General features: G+C 51.0%; 1 protein-coding gene across 1 annotated transcript in view; it reads left to right on the top strand.

The window, feature by feature from the left end:
• wwc1 (WW and C2 domain containing 1) overlaps nucleotides 1-16,965 on the top strand; it is a 30,421-nt gene that overhangs the window by 6,029 nt on the left and 7,427 nt on the right. Inside the window, exons 2-15 of the mRNA XM_060057630.1 lie at nucleotides 4,697-4,806; nucleotides 5,224-5,427; nucleotides 6,529-6,605; nucleotides 7,021-7,100; nucleotides 7,196-7,325; nucleotides 8,471-8,617; nucleotides 9,112-9,185; nucleotides 10,688-10,933; nucleotides 11,720-11,809; nucleotides 13,118-13,644; nucleotides 14,657-14,774; nucleotides 15,817-15,978; nucleotides 16,064-16,256; nucleotides 16,779-16,883. Coding sequence (XP_059913613.1) covers nucleotides 4,697-4,806; nucleotides 5,224-5,427; nucleotides 6,529-6,605; nucleotides 7,021-7,100; nucleotides 7,196-7,325; nucleotides 8,471-8,617; nucleotides 9,112-9,185; nucleotides 10,688-10,933; nucleotides 11,720-11,809; nucleotides 13,118-13,644; nucleotides 14,657-14,774; nucleotides 15,817-15,978; nucleotides 16,064-16,256; nucleotides 16,779-16,883 — 2,263 coding nt within the window. The remainder of the gene's footprint in view (nucleotides 1-4,696; nucleotides 4,807-5,223; nucleotides 5,428-6,528; nucleotides 6,606-7,020; nucleotides 7,101-7,195; nucleotides 7,326-8,470; nucleotides 8,618-9,111; nucleotides 9,186-10,687; nucleotides 10,934-11,719; nucleotides 11,810-13,117; nucleotides 13,645-14,656; nucleotides 14,775-15,816; nucleotides 15,979-16,063; nucleotides 16,257-16,778; nucleotides 16,884-16,965) is intronic.

Below are 16,965 nucleotides of genomic sequence, written 5' to 3'. Positions count from 1 at the left end.
AGGCCTAGTCAGCTGCTGCTGCCTGGTGGACTCCAGGGACTCCTAGCGTCTTGCTTGTGGAACATCACCGGTTGTTTCCACTGGTTTGAGGCAATGGAACTGCCGCGTTCACAATGTCAGTTCGGTAGGGTATTACAGGTACCCAAATTAGTGGTTTAAAAGTAAAACCCTAGCAAGGTCCGTGCATGGTTTGTAAAATTTGAGTCTTCATATCAAGCGGCCTACTGTGACAGGCCTACATTCGACACAGGCCAAGTTTGACACAGGCCTACTGTCGATACAGGCCGACTGTCGATACAGGCCTACGGTCGACGGAGGCCCACATGATATGACAGGCCTACTGTCGATACAGGCCTACGGTCGATACAGACCTATGATCGACGGAAAGGCCCACATGATATGACAGGCCTACTGTCGATACAGGCCTACGGTCAGCGGAGGCCCACGTATGACAGGCCAACAGATCAACAGATGACTTCTGCCTTAAAGTTACAAAGTAATTTGTAACTTAATGCTGAAGTAACTGAGAGCATGAAGACGAATGGTAACTTTCGTAGCTGGCTTTTCATCCTATCTTTACATTTTGAAGATAGGACTATGGTGTGATGTTATTCAATGTTCCATAAGGAGAAGATATCTGCTGAAGGTATCTTTGGGTTCATCAGGAGAAGAGGTTGTTGCTGTAGTAGCTGAAGGTATCTGTGGGTTCCATCATGAAAGAAAATAGGTTGTTCCTGTAATTGAAGGTATCTGTGGGTTGCATCAGGAGTAGAGATTGTTCCGGTAATTTAAGATATCTGTGGTTTCCTGGTTAGTCTGTTGTGTTTGTACATTCCTTAGTCTGCCATATTGTCCTTCCAACCCCTGTGGTGACGCACCCAACACATTCTACCAGCTGAATGGAATGTTATCTGACAGTCACCACGTTGAGGGAGGGAGGGGGCGAGCGAGGGAGGGAGGGAGAGAGAGAGGGAGGGAGGTTTAGGGAGAGGGCGGGAGAGAGGGGGCGAGAGAGAGAGGGGGCGAGAGAGGGGGTGAGAGGAGAGACGTTTTTGTTTTGTTCAAGGCAATGTTGTTTTTATATTTTTGTTTCCATGTTCGCGTGAAGTTCACACCAATGAAGCGTATCGAACTTGAACTTGTACAGATATAGAGAGAGACCGATGAATGAGAGCATTAAACAAGAGATGGAGCTGTGTGGTGGGGGGGGGGAGGGGGGGTGAGGTGGTTTGAACCTTGAACACCTATGAAACATATTTGAATGCCTGATAATAAAAGAGGTGAGGAATGTAAATTGCACTCTCTGACTCACCGCATAGCTATGTGGCCTAGTGAGCTATGCTAGCCAGTGAGCTATGCTACCTAGTTAACCAGGTTAGTTAGCTATGCTACCTGGTTAGATATTCTGCCTAGTTAGCTATGCTGCCTCGCTAGTTTCATGTTAGCCACCTCCAGCCTTGACAGGTGGCATTACCATGGCGTTTGAGGTCCCAGCAGGGGGTGGTTCACTCACATGCCTGTGGGCGCGTGCGTTCAGCTGAAATGTGCACGCACATTCTTTCCCAGCCAGTAAAACCGGATTAACCGGTCGTGCGGCTAGCTCCCGGCGGCTAGGTGAGAGTGCTGGGCTCCGCTCAGTCAGCAGGCGGAACGGGGCCTGGGCCAGGGTCTCCTGCTGCTGACGCTGAACACAAGATGCACCCCTAGCTGGACACAAGCCCTCCTCCCAGTCAAACCATCAGCACTGACCTCCTCCTCCCAGTCAAACCATCAGGACTGACCTGCTTCCAGATAACTACACAGGACTGACCTCCTCACAGTCAAACCATCAGCACTGACCTCCTCCCAGTCTCAAACCATCAGGACTAACCTGGTCCCAATAGAACCATCAGGACTGATCTCCTCCCAGTCAAACCATCAGGAATGATCTCCTCCCAGTCAAACCATCAGGACTGACCTCCCAGTCTCAAACCACCAGGACTGGGAGAAATTCTCTCTCTCTCTCTCTCTCTCCTCTCTCTCTCTCTCTCTCTCTGTGTCTCTGTCTCTGTGTGTGTGTGTGTGTGTGTGTGTGTGTGTGTGTGTGTGTGTGTGTGTGTGTGTGTGTGTTAATGGGGATCTCCCCTCTCTGAGTCTCATTCATTATTGAGCAGTAAAGGATCCAGTTTGCTTCACAATGCTTTCTTTGGTGTGTGAGTGTGTGGGGATGTTTGTGGTTGTGAGTATGTAGTGATAAATGTTTGTGTGGATGTGGGGTGTGTGTGTTTGTGCGTATGTGCTGTTCTTATGTGTTTGTATTCAGGCTTGTGGAATAAAGCACTTAATAAATACTCAATATTTAAATATTGAGTATTTCGCAGGGCAACAACAAAGTGAGCACAAGCATTAGTGGAGCAGCCACCAGATGAATGCTGCCCCCTGGTGGAGAGACACTGCAGCTCTAGGAACCACATGTTGGGGTCAGGGTATCTATCTGAGGATGTGATTGATATCTATACTGATAGTGCTTGTCCATACTGATACTCATTGATACTCTTATTGATACTACGCTCCATACTTTAGTGTAAAGAAGGTAGCCATGAAATGAAAAGATGTACATCAAATAAGTATCCTCATCGTCCTGTGCACAAGAAGATAACTGGCCAGACTCCCAGCGAGGCTGTATCTGGTCTCCCCTGCTGCCTTAGCCCTCTTAGCTGAGTAGGAGTTGAGTGCCAGGCCGCTCTAACCAACTGACCCCCCCCCCCACCAGTTCGCCAGGTCTTCAAGCTCTCTGCCTGGGTTTTCTGGCCTTGTGCCTGGGTCTTGAGGCCCTGTGCCTGGGACTTCAGTCCTTCTGCCTGGGTCTTCAGTCCTTCTGCCTGGGTCTTCAGTCCTTCTGCCTGGGTCTTCAGTCCTTCTGCCTGGGGACTTCAGTCCTTCTGCCTGGGTCTTCAGTCCTTCTGCCTGGGTCTTCAGTCCTTCTGCCTGGGTCTTCAGTCCTTCTGCCTGGGTCTTCAGTCCTTCTGCCTGGGTCTCAAGGCCCTCTGCCTGGGACTTCAGTCCTTCTGCCTGGGTCTTCAGTCCTTCTGCCTGGGTCTCAAGGCCCTCTGCCTGGGACTTCAGTCCTTCTGCCTGGGTCTTCAGTCCTTCTGCCTGGGTCTCAAGGCCCTCTGCCTGGGACTTCAGTCCCTCTCCCTGGGTTTTTTTTCTCCCTGAAAAACCCAACATCCTGGAGTGTGACTTTGATATAGTGATGCAGTGGGGTACTTGTCCATCCATTACTAGGGATTATTGCAATGGCTGCCTTTGACTCACTGCAAGCTCAAACAATGAGCTTGCATTTTCTTATCAGTTTCGTACCAACCTGGTATGAGGATGTTTGATAAGGTGGCTCTGGTGGTTTGGTAACTAGAGTTAGTGGCTGTGGTCATCGCCCTACGTTCAACATCTCGGCAACCATAAGCAATGCAAAGTTATTAGGTTATCTCTGGTAGCCATGACAGCTCACACTTACTTCAAACCAAGGCTCCCTAGCAGTTAGGCTTTGATGCTATATATATATATATATATATGATATGAACTTTATTCGTCAGCTGGTGCTGAAATTTGTCTATGCTAGCTGTTGCTATCGAGCATAGCTTACCAAATGGCGTCCACTGTAGTGAAGGGCTGTCAATCTTACCTATGGATCTTGGTGACGGCCCTATGACCTACTTCTGGGTATTCGTGTTTCGTTGCCCTCGTCCAGCGATGGAGAACGGGCTGGACTCACCTGTCCTCTGACGAAGCGCTAGCTGCTGCACCTGCTACACTCAAGGTGTCAACGGGATTATTTAGGAACAAGAATTGCTGAATTGCATGAGTACTTTAAACGGATGTCAACTGTGCCCTGAGAATCAGATAATGTATATATAGATAAATATCTATATAGTTATACAGTATATATATCTATAAAAAAAAAAAGTTTGGTTCCTGTTGGTTGTCAGTTGAGGACATCGGTAGGTAGGGAATTTATTTTATTTTTTTATTTTATTTTTTCCAGCGGCAGCGAATGATAGGCAGTTGTAGGTGGTGCTGTACACAAACGTAATTATAGTTTGCATCCAAACTTTTTCTTTTAAATGTATTTATTTATTCATTTATTTTAAAGCTCATAAAATAATTTGGGTCGCACATAAATTGACAGGGTCGGTCGGTAACTGGAACGATTATTATTTTTTTTTATGCCCTTTACTGAGGCTACACTGAGGCTACACTGAGGCTACACTGAGTGTGTCTGTGGGGAGTGTGTGTTTATGGTTGTGCGTGTGCAGTGTGTGTGTGTGTGTGTGATGGAATGCAGGCGGTTGGGGGGAGTTCTGGCATTCCATTCTTGGTACTGATGAATAACTGTGGCAACCGTGTGTGTGTGTGTGTGTCTTTCTGTCTGAGGTTACAAGACCTCACTACACATGAATTATCTCCAACACACAGTTTCATACAATAATAATTTATTATCCAATTCCTTTGGGTAAATATCCAAATATCCAAATCAATATTTTGATTATTATTCCATATAGTTTTACCCATTATTGTATTCCTGGTGGTAGTATTTCTGGTGATGGTATTCCTCGTGGTAGTTTTCCTGGAGGTAGTATTCCTGATGATAGTACTCCCGGTAGTAGTATTCCCGATGGTTATCGTCCCGGTGATAATCTTCCTGTGTGTTCTCCAGGCAGACCAAACCCCTGTCCTTCGCCGACTGTATCGGAGATGAACTTCCCATCGGCTGGGAGGAGGCCTACGACCCGGTGGTCGGGGCCTACTATGTCGACCACAACACCAGTAAGTACACGTTACCATGACGACCACAACGCCAGTAGGTACACGTTACCATGTCGACCACAACACCAGTAAGTACATGTTACCATGGCGACCACAACAACAGTAATTACATGTTACCATGACGACCACAACACCAGTAAGTACATGTAACCATGACGCCATGACGACCACAACACCAGTAAGTACATGTAACCATGACGACAACACCGGTAACTTCATGTTACCATGAAGACCCCAACACTAGTAATTACATGTTACCATGACAACCACAACACCAGTAAGTACATGTAACCATGACGACAACACCAGTAATGACATGTTACTCATCCACCCCTCCTCCTCTTTTTCCTCCTCCTCTTCCCCATCTCCCCCCCCGTCCTCCCTCTCCTCCCCCATCCTCCTCCCCCCCCCCCCCAGAGAGCACCCAGCTGGAGGACCCGCGGGCCCAGTGGCAGCAGGAGCAGGAGGTGATGCTGAGGGAGTACCTGGAGGTGGCGCACCACGCCATCAGCGCCCAGGAGGAGATCTACCAGGTGAAGGAGCAGCGGCTCCTCCTCGCCCAGCAGGAGTACCAGCTCCTGCACGACACCTGGAGGAACAAGAGCACCTCGCAGACCAGCTGTAAGGAGGCGCACGCACGCACGCACGCACGCACACACACACACACACACACACACACACACACACACACACACACACACACACACACTGAGAATGACTCAGGCTTTCTATTGCCTATCAAGGTTATCTGTGGTCTCTCTCTCTCTCTCTGTAGTGAAGTAAGGTTATCTGTGGTCTCTCTCTGTAGTAAACAAATGCTATCTGTGGTCTCTCTTTGTAGTGAAGTAAGGTTATCTGTTGTCTCTCTCTCTCTGTAGTAAACTAATGCTATCTGTGGTCTCTCTCTGTAGTGAAGTAAGGTTATCTGTTGTCTCTCTCTGTAGTGAAGTAAGGTTATCTGTGGTCTCTCTCTCTGTAGTAAACAAATGCTATCTGTGGTCTCTCTCTGTAGTGAAGTAAGGTTATCTGTTGTCTCTCTTTGTAGTGAAGTAAGGTTATCTGTTGTCTCTCTCTCTCTGTAGTAAACTAATGCTATCTGTGGTCTCTCTCTGTAGTGAAGTAAGGTTATCTGTTGTCTCTCTCTGTAGTGAAGTAAGGTTATCTGTTGTCTCTCTCTCTCTGTAGTAAACTAATGCTATCTGTGGTCTCTCTCTGTAGTGAAGTAAGGTTATCTGTTGTCTCTCTTTGTAGTGAAGTAAGGTTATCTGTTGTCTCTCTCTCTCTGTAGTAAACTAATGCTATCTGTGGTCTCTCTCTCTCTGTAGTGAAGTAAGGTTATCTGTTGTCTCTCTCTGTAGTGAAGTAAGGTTATCTGTGGTCTCTCTCTCTGTAGTAAACTAATGCTATCTGTGGTCTCTCTCTCTCTGTAGTGAAGTAAGGTTATCTGTTGTCTCTCTCTGTAGTGAAGTAAGGTTATCTGTGGTCTCTCTCTCTCTGTAGTAAACTAATGCTATCTGTGGTCTCTCTCTCTCTGTAGTGAAGTAAGGTTATCTGTTGTCTCTCTCTGTAGTGAAGTAAGGTTATCTGTGGTCTCTCTCTCTCTGTAGTAAATTAATGCTATCTGTGGTCTCTCTCTCTCTCTCTCTAGTAAACTAATGCTATCTGTTGTCTCTCTCTCTCTCTGTAGTGAACTAAGGTTATCTGTTGTCTCTCTCTCTGTAGTGAACTCTCGCTCGTCCTCGTCCAGCCGCTACGATCCAGAGATCCTGAAGGCGGAGATCATCACTGCTAAGAGCAGGGTGAGAGATGATCAACATATCAATCATATCAATATCAATAAGAACCAATCCCCAAATTGGGTAATAATCCATACTGCTGTATCGGGCAGCACGCGTTAACATTCTCTCTCTCTCTCTGTCTGTCTCCGTTTACCTCTCTCTGTGTCTCTCTCTCTCCCCCTCCCTCCCTCTCTCTCTCTTTATCTGTCTCTGTCTTTGTCTTTCACTCTCGTCTCCCTCCCTTTCTCTGTGTTCTCCCCCTCTCTCTCTCCCCCTTCCTCACTTTCTCTCTCCCTTTCTGTCTCTGCCTGCCTCCCTCCCTCCCTCCCTCCCTCTCTCTCTCCCTCCCTCTCTCTCTCCCCCTCCCTTTTATCCCCCCCCCTTGTCTCTCTCTCTCCCTCCCCCCTCTCCCCCTCGCTCTTGCCCCTTATCTCAGGTGAACCGGTTGAAGAGAGACCTGTCGTCTATGAAGCAGGAGCTGCAGTTTAAACAGCAGGGATTCGAGACTCTGAAAGGGTGGGTGTTGTTCGTCCTCAGGGCCGCTAGTTAATATGAGGAGTGCTAGTATCAGTAGTAGAACCAGCGCCAGTACTGATGTGGTTCTCCTCCAGGATCGACCTGAAGGTGTCCAGCTGTCCCCAGGGCTACCAGCCCCAGGAGGCGGAGGCCATCATGAAGGAGGTGCACTCCCTGAGGGACGCCATCTCCTCTGGGGAGAAGGAGAAGCAAGCCCTCATACAGGTCGGCAACACATACACTCCCTACCGCTCTCTCTCTCTCTCCCCCTCTCTCCCTCCCTCTCCCCCCCCCTCCCCCCCTATGCTCTCAGACACACTTCTCCCCGGCTGCAGTTGACAGCTGATTTTTTTTGAGAATTTGTGTCTGGGTCTTTGTTGATTTGTGTGTATGTGTGTGTGTTGATTTGTGTTGGTGTCTGTCTTTGTTGATTTGTGTTGGTCTCTGTCTTTGTTGATTTGTGTGTATGTGTGTGTGTTGATTTGTGTTGGTGTCTGTCTGTGTTGATTTGTGTGTATGTGTGTGTGTTGATTTGTGTTGGTGTCTGTCTGTGTTGATTTGTGTGTATGTGTGTGTTGATTTGTGTTGGTGTCTGTCTGTGTTGATTTGTGTGGATGAATTAGTGTTAGTGTGTGTGTATGTGTGATAACAGATAATCGTGGAGGTCTTTAAACACCCTGTAGGTCTTTTATTTTGAAAGTTTATAGCATGCGGCCACTCGAGAGGGTGTTAAAGAGGAATACAGACTGAAGGGGCAGCGGTCAAACACTGGTTACTGTAACTGTTACTTAGACAGGGAATCCAGAGACAGGGCATTGAGGAGCAGGTAGGGGTTAACAGTTCATACACAGGTCGTTAAGGAGCAGGTAGGGGTCAGACAGTACAGAGACAGGTCATTAAGGAGCAGGTAGAGGTTGGACAGTACAGAGACAGGTCTTTAAGGAGCAGGTAGGGGTTAGACAGTACAGAGACAGGTCATTAAGGAGCAGGTAGGGGTTAGACAGTACAGAGACGGGTCATTAAGGAGCAGGTAGGGGTTAGACAGTACAGAGACGGGTCATTAAGGAGCAGGTAGGGGTTAGACAGTACAGAGACAGGTCATTAAGGAGCAGGTAGGGGTTAGAAAGTATAGAGACAGGTCATAAAGGAGCAGGTAGGGGTTAGACAGTACAGACAGGTCATCAAGGAGCAGGTAGGGGTTAGACAGCACAGGTAGGGGTGAGACCGTATAGAGACAGGTCATAAAGGAGCAGGTAGGGGTTAGGCAGTACAGAGAGTTCGGGGTTGGACAGTAGAGAGACAGGCAGGGGTTAGACAGTACAGAGACGGTTAGGGGTTGGACAGTGAGCTGACGTGCGTCTCCTCTCCAGAAACTGGCGGTGCTGAAGGACGGCTTCCCGCTGGACTCGGGCTCGGAGCAGGAGCTGTGGGGCAGCAGCCTGTCGCTGGGGCCCTCGGAGCTGTCCCTGCCCCGCCTCTACTCTGAGGCCGGCTCGCAGACAGACATCCCCGCCGAGGTCAGCGCACATCCGCCGTAATCCCGCATAATCCCTGACGGGGGTAATCTGATAATGTGTGGCTGGGGTCTCTGATCCCTTTTTAATATTCAGCCTAATGTGTGGAGGTCTGGGTGCTCTCCGACTAAGTATGTGTCCATGGATGTAGTACAAATCGCTGTATATGTATCTTTGTATACGTACTTTGTATCCATGTATGTAGTATATATCTAACTATGGATGTAGAACATATCTATGTATATATGTATCTTTGTATATGTGTACTTTGTATGTAGTACTTATCTATGGATGTAGTACATATCAATGTAGTACATATCTAATTGCGGGCATGTGTATATTAGTGTATATCTAAGTGTATCTGTGCTCCAAGTGTGTAAAGAAGTGTGAGTGTATTAGTTAGTTTATTAGTTGTCCCCTTAGGGAAAACATTTTTCACTTTCCTTTCGTCATTAGTATGTATCTAAGTGTGTGTGTGTGTGCGTGTGTGTTCTCAGGTGGGCAGCAGCGCTAACAACCAGCTGGCCGAGAAGGTTCGCCTGAGTCTCAAATATGAGGAGGCCAAGAGGAGGTACGGCACCTACTCAATCCTCTCCTTGCTCACCTCCTCGTTGTCCACATCCTTGTTGTCCACATCCTTATTCACCTCATTCCCTGCGTTCCTCCTACGCCAGCAGCATTATAAACACAGCTGTCCACTGATGGGTCAGTCTGTGCTCGTTAGCTCCGACTCGTTAGAGTTCGTTAACTCACCCTCGTTAGTGTTAGTTAACTCCTCCGCGTTAGGGTCAGTTAGCTCAAACTCGTTAGCTCCAACTCGTTGTTTGTTTGTTTTGTCCCCCTCGTTAGTGGGAGTAACCCCTCGGACGGATCCCATTGACTTTGATGGGACGGAGCCGCAATGCATTGTGGGTCCATCCGTTCCGTCGGCTCCGTCAAGAAAGTTTAAAAAATGTCCAACTTTTCAGGCAGCGACGGATCCGTCATCCAATCAGATCGCGTATGCTCGGGCTCGGCTGACGTATGCCTCTGCAAAGACCACTCCCCCATCCCCCTGATGGTCGATAGGGTTTAAATGTGGTCGATAGGGTTTAAATGTGGTCGAGAGGGGTTTACATGTTTAAATGTGGTCGATAGTGTTTAAATATGGTTGCTAGTGTTTACTTGTGGTCGATAGTGTTTAAATGTGGTCGATAGTGTTTAAATGTGGTCGATAGGGTTTACATGTTTAAATGTGGTCGATAGTGTTTATATATGGTCGATAGGGTTTACATGTGGTCGATAGGGTTTACATGTGGTCCATAGTGTTTAAATGTGGGCGATAGTGTTTAAATGTGGGCGTTAGTGTTTAAATGTGGTCGATAGGGTTTACGTGTGGTCCATAGTGTTTAAATGTGGGTGATAGTGTTTAAATGTGGGCGATAGTGTTTACATGTGGTCGATAGGGTTTACATGTGGTCCATAGTGTTTAAATATGGTCGATAGTGTTTAAATGTGGGCGTTAGTGTTTAAATGTGGTCGATAGGGTTTACGTGTGGTCCATAGTGTTTAAATGTGGGTGATAGTGTTTAAATGTGGGCGATAGTGTTTACATGTGGTCGATATTGTTTAAATGTGATCGATAGTGTTTAAATATGGTCGATAGTGTTTAAATGTTCTATTCCCTCACTCTCCACCTCATCCCTAACTCTCCACCTCAAGCTGGTGTGTAGTGAGCGTTCTGGCACCGATTGGCTGCCGTGCATCACCCAAGTGGGTGCTACATATTGGTGGTGGTTAGTGAGGTCCCCCCTTCACTTTAGGCGTCTTTGAGTGTTATTAATTATTATTATTCTTCATGTTTAACCTCTGTTTTCCTTTTATTCCTAGTCTGTTTTACATAGTTTTGAATGATGACTATATGCTCTGTAAGGTGACCTTGGGTGTCTTGAAAGGCGCCTCTAAATTAAATGTATTATTATTATTATTATTATTATTATTATTATTATCCGTCAGCCACGCCCTCCGTCATCCTCTGACGGACGGTGCGGTGGGTAGACGGTGTGAGTGTGACCAGTATGACTCCTCCTGCAGGATCTCCGGCGTCGAGGTGCAGATCGCGCGGCTGGACAGCGAGGCGTGGCCCGGCCTGCTGGACCCGGAGCGCGACCGCCTGATCCTCATCAACGAGAAGGAGGAGCTTCTGAAGGAGCTGAGCTACGCCCGCCCGCCGCGCCACCTGCAGCCCAGCGACGCCCAGCGCATCGAGAGCCAGAAGAAACGCCTGGAGACCGACCTGCAGGCCGCGCGCCACACCCAGAGCAAGGCCCTGACCGAGAGGTTAGACACCGTCACCTCCGTCACCTCCACCCTAACTCACACCCAGAGCAAGGCCCTGACCGAGAGGTGAGACACCCTCCATCACCTCCGTCACCTCCACCCTAACTCACACCCAGAGCAAGGCTCTGACCAAGAGGTAGGAACTACAATATCTCCGCCTCCATCCTAAGACCCTCACCAAGAGCTAAGACCCCACTGCTGCCCAAACACCGTAGTCTCTTACCCTCCTCCTCCCCCTCCTCCCCCTCCTCCCCCTCCTCCTCATGCTGCTCCTCCCCTTCCCCCTTCTCCCCCTCCTCCTCCTCCTCCCCCTCCTCCCCCTCCCCATCTTGCTCCCCCTCCCCATCTTGCTCCCCCTCCCCCTCCTCCTCCTCCTGCTCCTCCCCCTCCCCCTCCTCCTCCTCCTGCTCCTCCCCCTCCTGCTCCTCCTCCTCATCCTCCCCCTCCTCCTCCCTCCTCCCCCTCCTCCCCCTCCTCCCCCTCCTCCTGCTCCTCCCCCTCCTCCTGCTCCTCCTCCTCATCCTCCCCCTCCCCCTCCTCCCCCTCCTCCTCCCCCTCCCCCTCCTCCTCCTCATCCTCATCTTCCCCCTCCTCCTCCTCCTCCTCTTCCTCCCCCTCCACCTCATGCTCCTCCTCCTCCTCCCCCTCCACCTCATCCTCCTCCTCATGCTCCCCCTCCCCCTCCCCCTCCTCCTCCTCCTCCTCCTCCTCCTGCTCCTTGTCTCCTCCTCCTCCTCCTCCTCCTCCTCCTCCTCCTCCTCATGCTCCTTGTGGTTGTGTGTGCAGACTGCGTCTCCACTGTAAGAGGAACAAGCTGGTCCGGGACCTGGAGTCCTCTGTCCGCCTGGCTGCCTCGCTACACACCCAGCTGAAGAGGTACGCACGCACACACACACACGCACACAGACGCGCACGCACAAACACACACACACAGACGCACACAGACGCGCACGCACAAACACAAATGCACGAACACGGATACGCAAACACGGACAAACAAACACAGACATGCACGCAGACACACACACAGACACAAAGCACACACGGCACAAAAGGTCTAGCACAAATGCGCAGCCTCAAAAAAAGTGCCGACACACTTGCATAGCTCCAGAAGTGCCCAAAAAAACCACACAAACACACTCACCTCAAAATGTATGCTTGCCTAAGAGTGTGTGTAAATATTTGCGCGACCAGTTGGTCTAGTTCTTAGAGATGCGTTCATGCTGAAGCTTTAGTTGACATATGATCATAATGATTATCTTAATAGGTGGCATTGTTGTCATACATGAGTAAAGCTGTTTGACTTGCCGAGGCAACACTGTTGGCTCTGTGTGCCGCCATTCCTTATCCTGATCAGTTTCTACAGTCAGCTCTGACTCCTCGGTCGCCACATCTGACCTCCAGCCTGTCTAACAGCTGACCTTTGACCTCCACATGTCTCAAAACATCAGACCTCTGACCCCAAGCTTGTCGCCTAACCCGTGACCCCCAGCCTGCCTCCTATCACCTGACCCCTTCCCTCCAGCCTGTCTCCTAATATCTGCCCCCCCCCCCCCTCCTGACCTTTGACCTCTGACCCCCAGCCTGTCGCCTGACCCCTTCCCTCCAGCCTGTCTCCTAATATCTGCCCCCCCCGCCCCCTTCCTGACCTTTGACCTCTGCCCCCCAGCCTGTCGCCTGACCCCTTCCCTCCAGCCTGTCTCCTAATATCTGCCCCCCCCCGCCCCCCTCCTGACCTTTGACCTCTGACCCCCAGCCTGTCGCCTGACCCCTTCCCTCCAGCCTGTCTCCTAATATCTGCCCCCCCCCGCCCCCCTCCTGACCTTTGACCTCTGCCCCCCAGCCTGTCGCCTGACCCCTTCCCTCCAGCCTGTCTCCTAATATCTGCCCCCCCCGCCCCCCTCCTGACCTTTGACCTCTGCCCCCCAGCCTGTCGCCTGACCCCTTCCCTCCAGCCTGTCTCCTAATATCTGCCCCCCCCCCCCCTCCTCCTGACCTCTGACCTCTGACCCCCAGCCTGCTTCCTATCACCTGACCCCTTCCCTCCAGCCTGTCTCCTAATATCTGCCCCCCGCCCCCCTCCTGACCTTTGACCTCTGACCCCCAGCCTGTCGCCTGACCCCTTCCCTCCAGCCTGTCTCCTAATATCTGCCCCCCTCCTGACCTTTGACCTCTGCCCCCCAGCCTGTCGGCCAGCACGCTGTCCTGCTCGTCGGGCAGCAGCCGGGGCTCCCTGGCGACCACCTCCTCGCTAGGCTCCACCTCCTCGCTGAGCTTCAGCGACCTGTACCTGGAGCGGCCCCCCGACATGGACCCCGACCTGCAGAACAAGCTGGAGCTGCTGCTGGGGGGGGGGTTCCGCCCCTCCATGGCCATCACCACCATCCACGAGCACGAGGTGGTGAGCGGGGCGGGGCCGGGGGCGGGGCCTCACCCCGAGGGGTCCCCGGAGGCGGGGTCGTCACGGCTACAGGCGCTGAGGCTGACGGAGACGCCGCCGCCGCTGTCGGTCGGCTCCCTGTCGCCCCGCTCCTCCCTCTCCTCCCTCTCACCTCCCTGCTCCCCGCTGGCCGCCGCCTCCTTCCTCACCCCGGGGGAGGAGGGGGAGGAGGAGGGGGAGGAGGAGGGGGAGCAGGAGCACGGAGGAGGTGCTGGAGGAGAGGAGGAGGAGGACCTGAGGGAGACCACCCCGCAGGGAGGAGAACTAAGAGGTAGAAGACCGCCAACCCCGCCGCCAACCTGTCTGTCTGTTTGATTGCCTGTCTGTCTCTCTGTCTACCTTTCTGTCCGTCCATCTGTCTGTATGTCTATCTACCTGTCTGTCTGTTTGCCTGTCTGTCTCTCTGTCTACCTTTCTGTCCGTCTATCTGTATGTAGGTCTGTCTACCTGTCTGTCTGTTTTAACACCTGTCTGTCTCTGTCTACCTTTCTGTCCGTCTACCTGTCTGTCCGTCTATCTGCCTTTCTGTCTGTTTCTCTTTCTACCTGTCAGTCTGTCTTATCTCTCTCTGTCTGTCTATCTACCTGTTTGCTACAGCTCTGTAATTTCAGTTAATCTCCCTCAGGTGTGTGTGTGTGTGTGTGTGTGTGTGTGTGTGTGTGTGTGTGTGTGTGTGTGTGTGTGTGTGTGTGTGTGTGTGTGTGTGTGTGTGTGTGTGTGTGTGTGTGTGTGTGACCATAAGTATTGTTATTGAAGAGGGATTATCACTGAGTCGTCCAAATGGTGACACCTCCCCTACACACACACACACACACACTTTGTTTCCTTAGAAACAGGCGATGTTACTATGGCGATGCAACCATAGCACTTAGAACTCTGAACTTAGAACGGGAATTAAGAACTCTTAACTTAGAACCCTGAACTTTTGATTTAGAACCTGATCTCTGAACTGAGTACTTGAATAAAAATGGCCCAATGTAAGGTTGTGAGTGTGTGTGTGTGTGTGGGGTTGTCATAGCAGCCAGACGGTGTCCATTGGACAGTGGACATCCTACCCCCCTGACCTCCATATGACCTTATGTGGAAGCGTGCTTGATACATTATGTACTCTCTTTGAAACACTGTTCTATTTACGTCTTATATTTGAACCCGAGTTCAGTTTTAGACTGCATGTATCGTCCCTTACCCTCCGTATCCTCCATACTCATCAACGTTCGTTCTGCTTATTTTGTTTTTCCACCCTCTCTCTCTCTCTCTCGATCTCGCTCTCTCTCTCTTTCCAGAGTCTGCCCCTACCCTCAGGGCCTCAGGGGCGGGGTCTAATAATGTGGGCGTGTCCTCTGCCGTGTCTGACGAATCAGTGGCCGGGGACAGTGGAGTGTATGAACCATCAGAACGCAGGTACTGTGTTCAAACAATCTCAGAAAAAAATATTTCCTGGAAGTTTTTCTAAATAACAACGAAGAAAATGAAAAGAAGCAAATAAAATAACTGGTTTGTTTCAAATTGTGTATCTGTGCTTCTCTGAATTCTGTGTGTCTTGTCCGACGTCCTGTGTGTCTTGTCCTACTTCCTGTGTGTCTTGTCCTACTTCCTGTGTGTCTGGTCCTGCTTCCTATGTATCTGGTCCTACTTCCTGTGTGTCTGGTCCTACTTCCTGTGTGTCTGGTCCTACTTCCTGCGTGTCTGGTCCTACTTCCTGTGTGTCTTTTCCTACTTCCTGTGTGTCTTTTCCTACTTCCTATGTATCTGGTCCTACTTCCTGTGTGTCTGGTCCTACTTCCTGCGTGTCTGGTCCTACTTCCTGCGTGTCTGGTCCTACTTCCTGTGTGTCTGGTCCTACTTCCTGTGTATCTGGTCCTACTTCCTGTGTGTCTCGTCCTACTTCCTGTGTGTCTTTTCCTACTTCCTGTGTGTCTTTTCCTACTTTCTGTGTGTCTGGTCCTACTTCCTGTGTGTCTGGTCCTGCTTCCTGTGTATCTGGTCCTACTTCCTGTGCGTCTGGCCCTACTTCCTGCGTGTCTGGTCCTACTTCCTGTGTGCCTTTTCCTACTTTCTGTGTGTCTGGTCCTACTTCCTGTGTGTCTGGTCCTGCTTCCTGTGTATCTGGTCCTACTTCCTGCGTGTCTGGTCCTACTTCCTGCGTGTCTTTTCCTACTTTCTGTGTCTGGTCCTACTTCCTGTGTGTCTGGTCCTGCTTCCTGTGTATCTGGTCCTACTTCCTGTGTGTCTGGCCCTACTTCCTGCGTGTCCGGTCCTACTTCCTGTGTGTCTTTTCCTACTTTCTGTGTGTCTGGTCCTACTTTCTGTGTTTGGTCCTACATCCTGCGTGTCTTTTCCGACTTCCGGTGTTTCTCTTCTGACTTCCTGTGTGTCTTGCCGGACTTCCTGCGTGTCCTGTCTGACTTCCTGTGTGTCTGGTCCTCCTCTGTGGTTCCTCCAGGCCCGGGCAGCAGCCATCCTCCCTGCTCCCCGACGACGAGGCCTCGTCCCCGGGCTGCGCTCAGGTCCAGCTGGGCCTCCGCTACCAGGACCAGCGCTTCAGCGTGGCCGTGCTGCAGCTCGCCAACTGCAGCGCCCTCTGTCTGCCGGAGGACCACCACATGTAGGCTCCACACACCAACACTCTAACCTCTAACCGTGTTCTCCAGGAACCCTCCCGTCCTCTAACCTCTAACCGTGTTCCCCAGGTACGTGCGTGTGGTGGTGCTGCCGTGCTCGGAGAACGCCCGCTGCCTGTTCCGGACGCGCGCCTTCGCCCCCAAGCCCAGCCTGGAGGTCAACGAGGTCTTCGGCCTCAGCATGTCCCACAATGCACTGCGGCAGAAGACGCTGCGCGTGGACGTCTGCCACACCAGCAGTTCGGGTCGGGAGAGCTGCCTGGTAGGTTCTGACCTCCTACTGCTCGGACCACTTCCTGTTCTGCTCTGAGCACTTCCTGTTGTTCTTTTCTGACAACCTCCGGCCATCCATAATACTTTGTAGATGTCAACAATTATTTTTGATTTCCTCGACCCTCGTTGTACACCCCCTTCATCTCCTTCGCTCCTCCTGTCCAATCATCATATTATCTCCTCCTCTTGTCTGCTCCCCCCCTCTTCCCCTCTACCTCTCATCATCTCATCACATCTCCTCCTCCCCCTCCTCCCCCTCCTCTCCTCTTCCTCTTCCTCCTCCTCCTCCTCCTCCTCCTCTTCCTCCTCCACCTCCTCCTCCTCCTCTTCCTCCTCCACCTCCTCCTCCTCCTCTCCCCTTCCTCCTCCTCCTCCTCCTCCTCCACCCCCTCCTCCTCCTCCTCCTCCTCCTCCTCCTCCTCCTCCTCCTCCTCTCCCCTTCCTCCTCCTCCTCCCCCTCCTCCTCCTCCTCCTCCTCCACCCCCTCCTCCTCCTCCTCCTCCTCGTGCAGGCAGGAGCTCAGGTGAGTCTGGCGGAGGAGAAGTGCAGTGAGAAGAAGAGCAGCAGGTGGTTCAACCTGCTGAGCCACGCTGACGTCACGGAGCTCGCCCCTCAGGTATGGAGATCATACTCATGTTATAGACCTAGTGAAGTTATATATATATCTATATATATATTTTTTTTTTTTATATATATAT

The sequence above is a fragment of the Gadus macrocephalus genome, chromosome 7 (assembly GCF_031168955.1).
Source record: "Gadus macrocephalus chromosome 7, ASM3116895v1".
Lineage (NCBI taxonomy): Eukaryota > Metazoa > Chordata > Actinopteri > Gadiformes > Gadidae > Gadus > Gadus macrocephalus.
Note: the sequence above shows the minus strand (reverse complement) of the source record. Positions and strands in the feature narration are given on the sequence as shown.